Here is a 14,091-nt window from a genome sequence, read left to right on the forward strand (position 1 = left end):
TCCAGGCTCTGAGCTGTCAGCACGGAGCCCAACACGGGGCTTGAACCCACGAACTGCGAGATCATGACTGAGGCAAAGTCAGCTGCTTAACTGACTGAGCCACCCAGGTGTCCTGAAATATAAATGATTTCTACCTTGCTTTTCACCCCTTAGACAAAAAGATACCTCCAGACATTGCATCTTATTGGCCAATAGCAATGCTTCTCAACTTTGGGTACTATTAACATTTGGGCTAGATAATTGTTTGCATTGCATTGTAGGATATTTAGTTGCATCCCTGGCCTCTACCCACTAGATGCCAGTAGCAACTTAGTTAAAACTGCATCTGTGTCTGTATCTAATCGGCTATGATTATTTTACTAGTATCAGTTTAACAGGACCAGAGGCTTTAATGGTTTACTGCCACTTTGTCTTACCACATTCACCTGCACTTTAGCACTGATTTCTCCTCCACTGAGATTGAGATGTATCTTCCCTTAGGTTTTAGAGAATGTTCATGCAGGATGGTGAGACTCTGGCATATGGAGGTCTACCATCCAGGCATCAGGGGTATTCTCCAAGTGCCTATTTCTGCCTCACTTTTCCCTGAATCTTTATTAGCAGTGTAACTCATGGGCCATGGCTGGGAATCAAGGCATCTGCAACTCAAGAAAGTTTCTGTTGATTTAGCGGGTGTCAGTGTTTCAGAAGGTGTTCTGTGATGTGGCATTTTAGCTTTCTGGAAGTAATGAACGATGAAAACTAAAGAGTTTCCCAGCATTTAACTCCTCATAGCTCTCTGACCCTAAAATAAAGGTAGATGAGGGAGAGAGTGTTAACTTTTCTCTCCATGTCTTTTATAGTTTCTGAGCTTCAAGCATGCTTGCACTTGGCTGTTGTTATTCTGCTTTTCATTCCAGAGTTCCTCAGTTAGTGGCCAACTCAGAAACCAAGGCAGGGAAAACCTTATAAGGGACCGTGGAGACCTTATTACAACTGTCTTTTTAAATTTTTTTAAAAATATTTTTTAATTAAAAAAATTTTTAAACATTTATTATTTAGAGAGGGGGCACAAGTGAGCGAGGGCGGTACCACAAGGGGCAGAGAGAGGGAGAGAGAGACAGAGAGAAAGAGAGAAATGGGGCTCACCAGAAGCCGGTCTCGTGCTCACTCCATGCAGGACTTGAACTCACAAACCGTGAGACCATGACCTGAACCCAAGTCAGATGCTTAACGACTGAGCCACCGAGGCACCCAGTTTTTTTTTTTTAATTACAACAATCTTGATTTTTTTTTTTTCTCCTCGCTAAAACAGAAAAGTTTCTGCCTATTGCTTTAGTGTTTTGGGCTGTCTAATTCTTGCTGATTGTGGTTTATGTGCATTTTTAAATGTTTCATTGCTATTCTGATCATGTCTCATAAGGAGACCGAAATGTTAGCTTTTAAACAAATCTTTCTAGTTGGAAGAATAACCCTGCTAATGCAACTTCAAAAACAGTCCTGGCTTCTTAGAGAAAAGCTTAAGGGAGTCACTGTAACTGATCTCAGTCTATGATCTTTTTTAGAAAAAAAAATTGCACACTTAGATCCATTTAAATTATAGCATAGAAAATACAGAACATTTTGTTCTTTGCTCTTAACCTAGTGGGCTGAAATATTTTCCACCTATACCACCTTGTAGTACTGGGTTCTCATAGCTTGCTACATGCTGGGTAAGGATATCACTTTTAGTTGTCCCTAGAGTCCCTTCTTCAGGCCTCAGATGGTCATTATTCTAGAATCCTTATAAGATTTGGGAAATGAATTCACAGTATCAGTATGAAATCTGCTCTGTGCCTTAAAATATTTGTAGTTGTCAATCTTCTCAGCTCTATTTTACACCCCCTCCCCAAACCTCAAGAGTCATCGGTAGCCCCGCATTTTCTCTGTGCTTCATGTTAATATATCTAGAATCCAGCCACTTCTTGCCAGCTATGGATACCAGAGTCCGAGGCACCATCCCCTCTGGCCTGGATTTTTGCAATTTGAATAGCTTCTTGCTTGTGTCCCAGATTCTCACCATTCTCCCTTTAGTCTGTTCCCAGTTCAGCAGCCAGGAGTAATTTTTCAGAAATGTTAAGTCCTGTCATGTCAGCCCTGTTCCAAGTCTTCTAACAGCTTCCTATCACATTCAGAATAAAAGACAGGCACCCCGCTTTACCCTATCCGGTTACCGCTTCTCCTGGGACCCCATTTACCCACTCAGAGCCTTTGCGCTTGCTGCTTTCAGCTAATTGGCTTTCAGAACACCACATGACTGCTTAGAGTCTGTTTCTATATCTTGAAATAGGAAGGCCTCTCCTCCCTTGGCCATCTCGTAACATTATTGAGAATTTCAGATACAGGTTTCCTCCACTATTCGACAGTACAGTATTCCTATGAAACCTTTCACATAAGCCAAAGTGGCACAAAGCAAAGAAGCAGGTTTGGAAAATTTTTCGAGCATTCCAAGACCCAAAAAATAACCTCACTTAGGCTTCTCTGATACCTGAGGACACATCTTGCTAATAGATGCGCAAAATACATGGAGATAAAGCCCAGACACTCACACAGTTCAAAGCTCTCCTGGCTTCATGCTGAATTGCTGAGTTCCCCAGGAGGGAGCTGGGGAGTGCCCTTCAGGAAGGGCTTCCTGCAAAACAAACACTAAATGCTGTTTTGTTTTTGTTTTTACTTTTTTTTCCCATAAAGCAAAAATCCTCTGTATTCCTTTGGGCTAGTGAAAACATATTAACAGAGGTTTTTCTGAAAAGCAAAGTGGCAAAACTGAACTTTTGAAAAGCAGGGAATCCCTGCAAGGAGCTGTTTCCTCTCATGGTTCCTTGTTAATGTCTTACATTGTGCCTGGCAATGGTTCCCCCCCCAAGTGAGCTTTGTTTGGGTTGGGAGGGCTAAAGGAGAACCTGTAGGAACCTGTGCCTAGGCCTTTGTGTTAATATAATGGTTGGAGGGAAGGGAGGGGACAGGAGAGAGTTGAGTAGCCCAGCACTACACCTAGTTGTCATGGTGGGGAGGCAGCCAAGGCTAGGACTGCTGGGGAGTTTCAGAGGCAGGGCCAGTGGAAATGCCACGTGTTTCCTGTTCTCTTGTGTTAGAGCAGAACTGTGATCTCCAGGTCAAATCTCTGATAGAAAAATCCAACAATCTGTTCATTCTTTTGAACTATATTATTGTATGGGATAATTGATACAAATGATTTTTAAAAATAAGGTCACAAGCTTGAGATGATGAGGGAATGTGGGGCAAGCCGAGGGCAAGGTGCAGACTAACAGCAAGCCCACCCCCACCCCCGCCCCCACCAGTGGGACATGTATGATATTCCTTGGACACTCCCAGGCTACCCAAAAACATGGAAAGGACAAAAAACAAATGGTTAAACTGATAAGAGTCTCCACCAGTTTACCAGAAAAAGGCAATCCCATTATAGCCTAAAGTCCAGGAACTCCCTAGTGTCTTAAAGTTAATGCTTTGCTAGAGGGAAAACCACCTTAGCTTGACAATAGCTAGGCCTCCAGCATGTGAAAGTCTGGAAACTCCCTCTTGACTTTATCTCTCCCGATTGCATAAAATGGTCACCCCCTACACTTGCAGTGTAACTCTTTCTGCCCACGGGTCCTGTCCCCTTGCTTTAATAAAATCACCTTTTTGCTCCAAAGATGTCTTTAAGAATTCATTCTTGGTTGGGGCCCCTGGGGGGCTCAGTGGGTCAAGCGTCCGACTTCACCTCAGGTCATGATCTGGCAGTTTGTGAGTTCGAGCCCTGTGTTGGGCTCTGTGCTGACAGCTCAGAGCCTGGAGCCTGCTTTGGATTCTGTGTCTCCCCCACTCTCTGCCCCTCCTGTGCTCATGCTCTGTCTCTGTCTCTCTCAATAATAAATACACGTTAAAAAATTTTTTTGAAGAATTCTTTCTTGGTTGTTGGCTCCAGACTCCATGAACCCCCCCATCACCTCAAAATTTCATCAGAAATACAATTTTGAAGTCTTAAGTATGACTTCTTGTATCATTCAACATTCTTACCATTGACGAGGCTAATCCAAATAATCTATTTCTTGTAACACCTGTGCCTATTTATGTCCGTTGTTTATAAGTGTGGAGGACTGGAGCAGGAACTAATCAAGTCAGAAAGAGGGAAGAGATGTTTGTAATGTCCATATATATTTCGTATGTCAAATGTGGTTGAGATGAAGAAAGGCAAATGATGTAATGTAATGTACTTGATGTCTTGTATTGTCGAGAAGTTGTATATTGGTAAATTGATTTGTCCTTTGTTTCATGAGAGGTTATACTTTTAACCTTGTGTTAAATTCTTCTGTAAGGAAAATACTTTTGTGAATTGGAATATATTTATAAATTCATATTGGCTTTGGAGTGCGATTCATTGATGGTCATTCAGCCTTATGTGGGTACCCTGTGATCATCTTAGCAGGGAAAGTTGAGCAGGTATGAGCTGTAGTTCTTTCCTGCAAAAGTTTTTCATTTAGCACCTGGAGAGGGGGAATGCTGAAAAAGATGAAGATTAACAGCCTTCCAGAAGTGTTGGTCCAAGTTTTCATTTATTCACTCTATGATTTTGAATGCCGTCAACTGATAGGTTTTAAACTAAATGTCCTCATTCCGCATGGCCCAGTCAGTGTAGTTAGGAGTTAGAATCTAAGATCCACATCTACTCGAGTCCTGGAAAATGGATGCGTATCCGTAATATCCTCAATTTTACCAGATAATGTCTATTCAAGGGAGGTATTTTTAATTTAAAAGAGAAACGGCCTCCTATTCAATGACTTACTTGCGCTTGAGACATTCAGTGTTAATTCCAACCTTTCCTTTTTCTCTAGGCAAATAAGGGAGAGACTGAAGAACCAAGTCACTCAGATGAAGGAGCAAATTCCCGGTTTTACACCAGGCCTGGCAATTCTACAGGTATTATGATAGTGTATTTGCACGAATATCCTCTTTTCCCAACTCATGAGTAGCACTTCAGACAGCAAGCACTTCACACATCTTCCTTCCTTTCTCTTTCTCTTTCTCTTTCTCTTTCTCTCTTTCTCTTTCTCTTTCTCTTTCTCTTTCTCTCTCGGTTTCGTGAAACCTCCTCATACCTTTTCAGGCTCTCTGCAGGCCGCTCTTCTTCAGCTCAGCTTGTACATGTTGCTGTATCCTGGCATCTGCTATTCTCTGGGGGCACCTCTTCTGTAGTCCAATGTCCCTAGACCTTTGGTCTCGGGATCCCTTTACACTTAAAAAATTTTAAGACCTTAACGACTTTTTGTTTATATGGATTCACCCATTGATGTATACTGTATCAGAAGTTAAAATGTTTTTAAATATTTATATGTTTTAAAATATCAATAGTAAGTTTATTATATGTTAGAATGAGTAACGTTCGTATGAAAAAAATAACTTTGAGGAAACAAAATTGAGGGGAGCTTGGGTGGCTCAGTTGGTTAAGCGTCCAACTTAGCTCAGGTCATGATCTCATGGCTTGTGAGTTTGAGACCCGCTTTGGCCTCTGTGCTGACAGCTCAGAGTCTGGAGCCTACTTGGGATTCTGTGTCTTCCTCTCTCTCTGCCCTGCCCCAGCTTATGCTCTCTCTCTCTCTCTGTCTCTCTCAAAAATAAATAAACATTTAAAAAAATTTTTAAAATAAAATAAAAAACAAAATTTAGTGAGAAGAGGGGCATTATTTTGCACTCTGCTATCTGGCTTAATGAAAGACACCTGGATTCCCATCTGCTCCTGTGTTCAACCTCTTGCTACATGTTGGCTTGGTTGAAATATATGAAGAAAATCTGGACTTGTATAGATGTATAGTTGTAAAAAGGAAGAGGGTTTTTTTGTTGTTGTTTTGTGTTTGTTTTTGTAGTCTTCCCAGGTAATTGTGGATACTTTCGTTACTACAACAGGACTCAGTAAGTTTTTATAGTTTGGTTGCAATGTGGAATCTGACACTGTGCAGTGAACTCTCTTGTGGTTGGTTACATCCAAACCCACTGCTTTATGTTGCAGTTTGAATGGATATTTACCCATGCTTGGTTTGTTTTGTCTTCATTCCTCATTTAGAAAATAATGGTTCACTGAATTATGCAGATCTTCTGAATGTTAACACATTTCATTACGCAATGTAAAGAAAAGCACAATCATTAGTATCACAACACACTTATCAGAAGAGTCTTTGATTATTGAGAAGCTTGAGGAGCTCACAGGAGTGGATAAAAAAACTTCTGATTTTCACTTGAAAGCTCAGATTTTACCTTTGGCAACAAATACTTTTAAGCTATTTTCCTTCAAGTAGCAGGCTCGCTGTGTCCAGTTTTGAGGAAATATTTGCCAGATATTCAAGCGTGAATAATCATTGTTTGTCAGCTGTTTTTTCAAGTAAAGATAGCGTTCCATGTAAAACTGTGGCAGTTCAGCTGACCAGGAGAAAAAGCACAGGGCTTTTCCTGGAGACCACTGCTTCTGTGTGGGGCACGAGTGTTTGATGAGCCCTTCCCAGTTCCCCACACAGGATATAAAAGACATGTATGCAAGGGTGGAGGTTTAATAAAATTAATCATTTTTACTGCTTCGTCGAGAGCACTTCTACACTTGATCTTAGCCAAAAGGCCGAGAAGCGATCGAGAGCACTTTAAGTGAAATTGGCATCTGTTTTTACTGAGAGTGTGGCAGTGACTAGTATAGTTTGGTGCCATTGCCTTGATTTGTGCTAAGTCTCACCCACCATTGGCTTTGCAGCCTCCATACAGATGTGAAAAAGGCAGATGACATCACGGTATCATTATAAAGTAGTCTGGCACTTGAAAGGGTCTTGGGGTTCCCTCAAAAGTGGGTAAGCTGCCCCAAATCTGGCAGTTTAACCTGGCTCTTGATACCATCTCTGGGTCAGTAACTTCTTTTTTTTTTTTTCTTTTTTCTTTTTTAAAAAGTTTATTGTTGGATTTACATCCAAGTTAGTTAGCATATAGTGCAACAGTGATTTCAGGAGTAGATTCCTTAATGCCCCTTACCCATTTAGCCCATCCCACCTCCCCCAACCCCTGCAGTAACCCTGTGTATTCTCTATATTTAAGAGTCTCTTATGTTTTGTCCCCCTCCCTGTTTTTATATTCTTTTTGCTTCCCTTCCCTTATGTTCATCTGTTCTGTGTCTTAAAGTCCTCATATGAGTGAAGTCATATGATATTTGTCTTTCTCTGACTAATTTCGCTTAGCATAATACCCTGTAGTTCCGTCCACGTAGTTGCATATGGCAAGATTTCATTCTTTTTGATTGCCGGGTAGTATTCCATTGTACATGTATTCACCACATCTTCTTTATCCATTCATCTGTCAGTGGCCATTTGGGCTCTTTCCATACTTTGGCTATTGTCGATAGTGTTGCTCTAAACATTGGGCTGCATGCACCCCTTCAAAACAGTATACATGTATCCCTTGGATAAATGCCTAGTAGTGCAATTGCTGGGTTGTAGGGTAGTTCTGTTTTTAGTTTTTTGAGGAACCTCCATACTGTTTTCTAGAGTGGCTGCACCAGTTTGTGTTCCCATAGGTCAGTAACTTCTAAACCTGGGCTTCTTCTGAATTCTGGACTCTTGGTTTCTTGGAAAACTCTCACTTCCCTTTCTTCTCTGATCTCCTTTGCTTCCTGTTCCTTATTTTCCTGATACCTAAACCATTTGGATGCCATAGGGTACAGCCACAAAACCCCTTTTCCACCTATTCCTTCCCTCAGTGAGCTCACCTGGTTCCATGGCTACCCAGGAGAGTCCTTCCTGATTGAGGCCTCTGTCCAGGGTTTCTTCCTGAGCTCCAGATTCACCCAGTAGGACGCCTTCAACAAATTGGTAGGAGGCATTCAATGAATGTTTTGTCAGATGGACACATGGACAGACGCACATTTGAAGGGTTGACTTGGATGACAGGAAGCCAATAACTTTCGTTTGAAATTCCCTTCAGAGATGGCTGCTTCCTCACTTCACATTTCTGGTGTGTCTCCGCATGTTATCGTTTAATCCCTTACTAAGTTTTCTGTTCCATGTTCATCAAGAATTCCAGAGTGAATGGTTCTTAAATACTTCCCCCTGTTGCTGTTCATTATCCAGGAGGCCTTAGCCGAGAAGAAAAGCACACAGGCCTGGCTGTGTTCTTGGCTGTGGTGGGTTTTTCATTTCTTTGCAGATTAATGAGAATCAAAGGTATATGTTGTGGGCATTCACTTGGTTCGCTTGGGAGACCAGTTCTTTCTCTTTTTTTTTTTTTTTTTTAATTTTTTTTTTTAACGTTTTATTTATTTTTGAGACAGAGACAGAGCATGAACGGGGCAGGGGCAGAGAGAGAGGGAGACACAGAATCGGAGGCAGGCTCCAGGCTCTGAGCCATCAGCCCAGAGCCCGACGCGGGGCTGGAACTCACGGACCGCGAGATCGTGACCTGAGCTGAAGTCGGCCGCTTAACCGACTGAGCCACCCAGGCACCCCAGAGACCAGTTATTTCTTGACTTATTCTTGTGAATTGTTTAGTGTAGAAAGAGGAAATGTGGTAGGCAAGAACTCTATTTCTATAAACCTTTTCAGAAGATTTCAGAAAGGATTCAAAAAAACAATCCCAATATTAGCAATATTGTGATTTTTTCCCCTGTTTTTAAGATCAACTTCTGAACTCGTATTTCGAATTTATTGATTGCGAGACTTTTTGTTACATAAACACTTCTGCAGCTTGTCTCCTCTGTGTTGCTGCCAGTGAAACAGTGTTAGAGTATTTCCATCTTGCACTTCAGCACCAAAGTTTACAACATCTTTCCCTGATGCAAGGTTTACATATTATGTTGTAATCACGTCCCTGCTACCTTGGACCTCTTGTTTTTTTTCCCTCCTGGTGACTGACACCATCTTCCCATACACTCAACCAGAAACCTGTACTCTTCTCTTTAGGATTTCTCTCCCTCACTCTCTTGAGTCCCCTTAGTGAATGTCATGCTATTGATTGTGCCTCTCATAAGCTCTTTCAGTTTGTACTGCTTTCACCCTCTGGGGCCACTGCAGTCACCTGCTTACAGGTTTTAGGGTTCTAATCTGGACCCTGCTAGCCTGTCTTTAGCTGCTGCTGCAGGACCCACAATCATCCAGCCACACCCACCCTGTTCTTTACAGGAGTGAGAGTACTGCTTATACAGAGTGTCTGCTGTAGTCCAAACGGTTTGTATATATTTCTAGTTGTTCTGAGTTGCATACTAGCCCTATAATCGCGTTTCCTTATAGTCACAGTAACTGATGCTCAAAAGATCATGGGTACTTGCCCTAAACCAGTCAGGAAGTGCCTGAGTCTGGGATGTGAACCCAGGTCTGTCTATCTCTGCACCCCATTTGCTTTTCCTTTTTGTTTTCCTAATTCCTTAGCATTGCAGTCAAGGATATTTGTGATCTGGTCCAGGTATATACACCTAAAAGTTGGATTTTTTTTTTTTTTTTTAAAGAACAATGGACTGGTGACTTCCCAAACAACTGAATACTTAAAGGAAATTAAGACTTGACTTTTCACTATAAGAGATCAAATTGAGGCTGTATTTCTATCCCTTTAGCACATAAAATATTCATTATTAATAATATAATTCATTAGTTGCTTCCTATCAGGAATTATTCAGAGTGTTTTATATATAGTAACTCATTCAGCCCTCACAAAAGACATGGACAAAACAAACGAATAAACTCAACTGGTCTGAATATCTACAGAAGGTTCCTGAAGCAGAAAGAAAAATTGATAAATAGGCCAACACCCAAGATATTTTATGGCATAAAGCAGGGATCAGTAAACTGGGGCCCCATCCAAATGCTGCCCAACTTGGAAGCCGTTAAGAATGAAGCAGAAGAATATACGACAGAGTATGTGGCCCCCAAAAGCTAAAATATATACTGTCTGACCCTGTACAGAAATAGTTTGCAGACTGTTGGTGTTAAGAAAAAAAAAGTCCCTAATTTATTCTGGGATAGGACCTTTTTAGAATAATGCAATTCACCTTTTTCAGGGAGGAAATTAGCATTACTGATAAAGTGCTTCAGTGATTTTCTTGATAAACTGTGATGGGATTAAGATTTGTTCTCGGAAACCAGTCTTCCACCTACTCACTTGACTGTCAGTCAAGAATCTACTGTTTTTCAGCTAAACATTCTTTCTGCATCTAGTCTACCAGTGATTGTGTAACCTTTTCCCCTATGACGTGTCCATACCGAGAAGCTTTAGGAGGTCTTTTTTTTGCACTAGGCTTACCTTAAAACTTTGATACATGCTTGTAATCATAACTATTGCACTTTATTTTTAAAACTGGTGGCAGTTTTGGAATTTTTTAAAAAAAGATTTCATCTTTTAAAAATGTGTATTTTTGAGAGAGACAGAGAGAGCAAGGGAGGGGCCGAGAGAGAAAGGGAGAGAATCTCAAGCAGGCTCTGCATCGTCAGCACAGAGCCTGACGCTGGGCAAGGACTCATGAACCATGAGGTCATGACCTGAGCCAAAATCAAGAGTCAGACGCTTACCCTCACCACCCAGCCAGGTGCCCCTAAAAGATTTCAGTTTTAAGTAATCTCTCCACCCAGTCTGGGGCTCAAACTTACAACCCTGAGACCAAGAGCCAGTCGCTTACTCCACCATCTGAACCAGCCAGGTGCCCTTGGTATTGGAGTTTTAGAAAAATTCTTTCAGAAATCTGCAGACAGAAAGCAGTTACCTGTAAAAGAACCACAACAAAAGACTTGAGACTTATCACTAGATGCTGAAGATAGCATTTATGAAGGAAAACTTCTTGACTCCAGATTCAGCCAGGTAAATCCTCTCGAGGGCAAACACAGCAGAAAAATATTTTCAGATACACATAGACTCAGAAAATGCCCACATACCTTTTCTGGGAAAGTGACTTAAAGTTGCATTTCCGCTACCTGGCGGATGTATGAAGATGAACTATAGAACAGAGAAGTTGTGGTTTAAAAATGTCTGGCAGTGAATAACAAAACCATCTAATCTCAGAATTGAGTTTAAATAACTAATTGTAGGGGCCCCTGGGTGGCAAATTGTGGTTGTGCGTCCAACTCTTGACTTCAGCTCAGATCATGTCCCAGGGTTGTGAGATTGAGCCCCACTTTGGGCTCTGTGCTGAGCATGGAGGTTGCCTGGAATTCTCTCCCCTTCTCTCTGCCCGTCTCCCCTAGTCATACTCGTGCACACAGCACATGCTCTCTCTCTAAAATAAAAAATAAATGTAGTTTAAATATTAATGATAATGAGAGGAACAATACTGTTGTGTTTGGAACCACCTCCTTTCCTACTTAGATTTAAGAATCCCAGAGTATGTTTAATGTGGTAACTGAATCAGTGAGGGCTTGAATGATAGGGGCAAGGAACACACAGAAAATGACTGAAGAAGAAACAGGAGAGGCTCTGAAATTCTGGGGATGCCCCCACAGGAAGCAGGTAACCCATAGAAAAATCAAATTCCCGTCAAAGGATTCATCTGACTCTTGAAATTCAGATGAGTGCAGGCAGAACTGAGAAGTATCTGTAGAAGGGACAGCCGAAGCTAAGAGGAAGTGCCAGGTTCTATGACCCTGAGGAGAGCTTCCAGGAACCCCATCAACATGACAAGGACTGGAAACGCTCACCCTTCTTTCTGTGCGGTTGTCCTCTTAAAAGGAGTCCTGCGTCTGTTATCTGTGGTATCAGTGGACCTACCATTTTTCCCCTCTGCGGTTTTGGGAGAAACCAAACTTACTGTTGATCATGAGAACGTGGAAAAATAGTTGTAAAATAAAAATTTACAGATATATGGCCAACAGTGAAAAACTCCTAAGTATGTTCATGATTAGAGAAGCTGAGGGAACCTAGTGAGACCGGCATGGTAGTCAGAAGGTTTGCTCCTGTACCACAACACTTTGCTCTCTGTCTTGAGGGCAGCGGACTGCCCTCTGCCTCACATAGCTCTTCCGAGTAAGCTAGGATTAGCTCCACCCCAGCGGGTTTCTCTTCTCTGTGTAACTGGGCAAGAGAATTTTCCACTGCCCCCAGGGGCTGGGGGGGTGGGAGAGAGGGTGCCCAATATACCTTCTGGGTTTTCCTGACTCCCACAGCTATGGTATTTCTCTTGCCTGATGACAGTTCAGCCCTCCATGCTCTGTGGTTCTGTACGGCAGCTCCAAGGCAGATTCCACATGTTTCAGGCAAGCCTGTGGCTCCTTTGTTTAGTTCCCATGGCAGATGCAGATGTCCCCTCCTTTATTACCTTTTTTTTTTTTTTTTGCCTTGTGGCTTTTTCAGTGGGAATCAGGTGGGCCTTGTTTGGGGAGGGATTGGTAACACCACTGTGTTCATATCTCCGTTCTGCCCCAACATTCTCCTATTCTCCTGTGAAGTCCTCTGCAACAAGAATCTCATGATTAAACATTCCTTTTATCAAAACTAAAACTTTAGAAACTTTTCTGTACACTTTGCCTTTCCTTGATCGTCTGATTTGCATGTATTTATTATTCTAGGTTGGCGACAGAGATGATTCTAATCTTTATATAAATGTGAAGCTGAAGGCTGCGGAAGAGGTAAAGCCCGGAAGGGCAGCGCCGTCACCCCCAGCCCACCCCCTCCCCAGGTCTTGTTGGTGACCCCGTGCCCTTTGTGCCCTCCCTGTAAACGCTTTCATTGCCCATAGCAGGTTTGAGTCAGAAATGCAGGGCTGAAGCTGCAGCTTCCGGTTTACCCTGGGATGTTTTCTAATCAGTGATGTGCCGACTTCCCAAAGAGCAGGAACAGTGGATGTGAAATTGCTTTAGTACAGTGGTGACAATGAACAAGTAAAGGATGACTGGGTCAAAGTGAGAGACTCATTCTTCAGACCATATGGGGGTGTGAGGTGCCTGGGTGGCTCAGTCGGTTAAGCAGTTAAGTGTTTGACTTTTGATTTCAGCTCAGGTCATGATCTCACGGTTCTCGAGATCGAGCCCGTGTCGGGCTCTGCCCTAGCATAGCGGAGCCTGCTTGGGATTCTCTCTCCCTTTCTCTTTGCCCCTCCCCTGCTTGTGTGTGTGCGTGTGTGTGTGCGCGCGCGCGCACGCACACACGCACACTTTCTTTCTCTCTTTGCATACAAGGGTGAAAGGGTGACTAAGGCCATCTGATTTGTTGGTCATATTGGTTAAAAGAAATGGGCCCATGTCTGACATTCTCTTGCCTGTTTTAAATGTTCATTTTCGCAGATTGGGATCAAAGCCACGCACATTAAGTTACCAAGAACAGCCACAGAATCTGAGGTGAGCTGTGAGGAATTGACTGTTAAGAGGGACAGCTAAAGTGCTTTCATCTCTGGTCTTTGGTTTAGTGGAATTTTAGGGATTGGTACATTCACCATATGAAAGACCTCGAGGTAATTCTTTCTTTGCAGACTCTGCTTCCAGAAAATTTCTGAAACACCCAGAGTAAATGGTGCCATCCTGGGGTATGGCTGTGTGTATACTCAGTGCATGATCACAGTGTCTTTTGCTTCAAACCCCCTGCAGTATTCACTACAAACCAATCCCGGACCTGTAGCTGTTTGCCTTTTAAAAACCAAATATGGGGGCGCCTGGGTGGCTCAGTCGGTTAAGCGGCCGACTTCGGCTCAGGTCATGATCTCACGGTCCGTGAGTTTGAGCCCCGCGTCGGGCTCTGTGCTGATAGCTCAGAGCCTGTTTCCGATTCTGTGTCTCCCTCTCTCTGACCCTCCCCCGTTCATGCTCTGTCTCTCTCTGTCTCAAAAATAAATAAACGTTAAAAATAAATGTTTTTTTTTTAAAAAATAAATAAATAAAAACCAAATATGTATTCCATTTATGTGATGTTCAAGAATAGGCCAAACAGGTCATTAGTGATTAAACTCAGAAGTGTAGTTGCCTGAGGGTGCAGGGGTAACTGTGAAGGGGCAGGAGGGAGAAAGAACTTTCTGAGGTCACGGAAATGTTCTACGTTCTGTGTCCAGTGGGGTAGCCACTAGCCCCCTGTGGCCGTTTAATTAGAATGAAACAAAATGTAAAATTCAGTTCTTTGGTTGTGCTAGCCATATTGACA

The 14,091-nt window shown here is 42.5% G+C and overlaps 1 protein-coding gene and 1 pseudogene across 1 annotated transcript in view; one reads left to right on the forward strand and one right to left on the reverse strand.

Annotated features, from left to right (window-relative positions):
• MTHFD1 (methylenetetrahydrofolate dehydrogenase, cyclohydrolase and formyltetrahydrofolate synthetase 1) overlaps window positions 1-14,091 on the forward strand; it is a 61,651-nt gene that overhangs the window by 10,270 nt on the left and 37,290 nt on the right. The window contains exons 2-4 of the mRNA XM_027065896.2: window positions 4,854-4,938; window positions 12,531-12,590; window positions 13,245-13,298. Of these exons, the coding sequence (XP_026921697.2) occupies window positions 4,854-4,938; window positions 12,531-12,590; window positions 13,245-13,298 (199 nt within the window). The remainder of the gene's footprint in view (window positions 1-4,853; window positions 4,939-12,530; window positions 12,591-13,244; window positions 13,299-14,091) is intronic.
• On the reverse strand, window positions 6,472-6,637 carry LOC113601699 (uncharacterized; annotated as a pseudogene).

This window comes from Acinonyx jubatus, chromosome B3 (genome assembly GCF_027475565.1).
Source record: "Acinonyx jubatus isolate Ajub_Pintada_27869175 chromosome B3, VMU_Ajub_asm_v1.0, whole genome shotgun sequence".
Lineage (NCBI taxonomy): Eukaryota > Metazoa > Chordata > Mammalia > Carnivora > Felidae > Acinonyx > Acinonyx jubatus.